This window comes from Etheostoma spectabile, unplaced genomic scaffold, assembly GCF_008692095.1.
Source record: "Etheostoma spectabile isolate EspeVRDwgs_2016 unplaced genomic scaffold, UIUC_Espe_1.0 scaffold273, whole genome shotgun sequence".
Classification (NCBI taxonomy): Eukaryota; Metazoa; Chordata; class Actinopteri; order Perciformes; family Percidae; genus Etheostoma; species Etheostoma spectabile.
Window position 1 is genome coordinate 1133607 of NW_022605577.1, and position 2241 is coordinate 1135847.

General features: G+C 46.9%; 1 protein-coding gene across 1 annotated transcript in view; it reads right to left on the reverse strand.

Moving 5' to 3' along the window:
* aff2 (AF4/FMR2 family, member 2) overlaps positions 1-2241 on the reverse strand; it is a 197518-nt gene that overhangs the window by 35421 nt on the left and 159856 nt on the right. The window contains 2 exon segments of the mRNA XM_032510839.1: positions 487-602; positions 726-1793. Coding sequence (XP_032366730.1) covers positions 487-602; positions 726-1793 — 1184 coding nt within the window.

The following is a 2241-nucleotide window of genomic DNA, read 5'->3' on the forward strand; positions in this document are numbered from 1 at the left end:
ATTAAACCCTTCCACCGAATACCTAAACCTTTAACTCAGTTTGCAGCCTGTCTTTATTTTGTTTCAACAAGGTCTCTTCTGTCGCTCAAATTCCTCCCTCGCTGAACAGAAACTTCCACAACATCTGACATTTGTGTCCTCACACACAGCTCCTGTGGGTGATGTCGACATAAGTTCAAGGTTGCAACGCTTGTTAGGAAGGGGCTATAGCCCTGCAAATTTCACGTTATACCTCCATCAATTGTTGATAAGTGGACTACTTTGCCTAGAAATGTAGCAATGCACCAACAAAGGTAACAAAGAAGAAGACAGCTAGGAAGTAAACACCAATGTTAACAATGTAGGTTCTAAAATCTCACATTATTAAATGTTTTATGAGGAAAAAATGATTCAGCAAACTTGTTGTTGGGATCAAGGAGACACACAATGTATCTAGAATTGTATTGGAGCTAACCCGGAGGGTGTGTTCAGAACGTTAATACTTACTCTGTGGAGCTGTTCTTGTGGTTGTGTATTGGAGAGATGCAGGGCGGGAGGAGCAGACAGTCTTTGTCCAATCGCAGCTTCTTATTGCCGTTGACGGATGACTCGCTGTGGTCCGACTGGAATAAAGAGGGCAGAGAACACAACATCTAAGGGACACAGAGACACTAAAGGGTGAGAGTAAAATATATGAGCACACTAGGAGAGAATGGTTAGGGGCTTAAACAAAGAGAATCCCGTGCCTTGTGTTTCCTCTTGCTCTTGCTGGTGTGTTTCTCTGTTGGGACCACCATGTTTCCAGCTGCCTGCCTCCTGTGTTTGCCTCCGTTCTCTCCCCTCTCCGTCCTGTCTGCCAGCCTGGGATTACTCTGCTCTTGGACAGAGGGGTTGTCCAAGACCCTTACACCTTGGCATACCTTCTCTCTGTCCCTCCCCGTCGTCCTCTCCCTCTCCCTCTCCCCAAGCCCCAATCTTTCTCTGTCCTCTCTGTCCATCTGCCTCTCTCTCTCTGCTAATCTGTCCCTGTCACCTTGCCGCTCTCTGTCCTGCACTAATCGCTCATTTTCCTCTTCCTGTTTCTCCCCCTTTGGTAACCTCTCTCTTAGCCCGGGCCACTCTCTCTCAACCTGCTTCTGTCTTTCTCTCTCGGCCACCCCTATCCTCTCCCTCTCCCCCTGTCTCTCTCTGTCTCTCCCTTCACTTCCGTCCCTTTCTGCCGTTCCCACTCTGGATCTTTCCCCCGCACCTTGGCCAGGCACCCTGCCGAGCAAACTCAGGTCAATTTTCACCCATAAACTCTGGATCTCTTGGTATTCCCTCAAAGGGGACAGAGGCACCTCGTGTCCGATGTTGGAAGGCGGGGACATGGACTCCGGGTCTTTGGACTGTGCTCCTAACCCTCCGGGATCAGGAACGGAAGTGCCAAAGGAACCACTTATGTTGCTAATGCTTAGCGAGTTACAGCTACTACTGCTGCCATTACTACCAGCGCTGATGCTACTGTTACTACCGCTGCTACCGGTAGTGGTCACATTGCTACCGTCTTTGACTCGAAGTCCCTTGCCTCCTAATGTCCCCAGGCCCCCGATACTGACAGCGGAGCCGAAGCACGGGAGAAGAGGCGCGTGCACGTGTGTGTTGGACAGAGTCAGTGTGTTTATCGCAGAGCGCGTCGTCTGAGGTGGCAGAGTGGGGTTTTTGACGGCTTCCTCTGGATCTGAATGGCATTCAGAGGACGAAGAATCGGTTTCGATGAATTCCCGGGACTTGGGTGTGATTTTGGTGCTTGGACCTCTGTGTTTCCTCTTGTCCTGTTTTGGAGACAAGAACGGGCATCATGTCATCCCCTCTAGCAAATTCAAAGTTCCTTACATACAGACACAATATAACATCTAAAACGGTCTGAAAATTAAAGGATACATGAACTGATTTTGTAAAAAAAGACTGTGCTTGGTATCAGAATGCCCATTCAGCCCAAATAAAGTCTAAAAATCCATTTAACCCTCATGTTGTCCTCGGGTCAAATTGACCCGTTTTCCTATGTCAATGTTTTTTTTAATTCCCCAATAACATGATTGATTCCACACAACGCTCTTTGGCAAGTACAAATCTCTTTCATTAATTTTGGGATGTTCATTTTAATAGCACTTGGAAAAAAATTGAAGTGGTTTCGAAATAGTATTGTGTAAAAGTTGACATATTCCATTATCCATCACTTTCCTTTAATTTTAGTCTAAATAATTCCTAATTTCGGCTTTT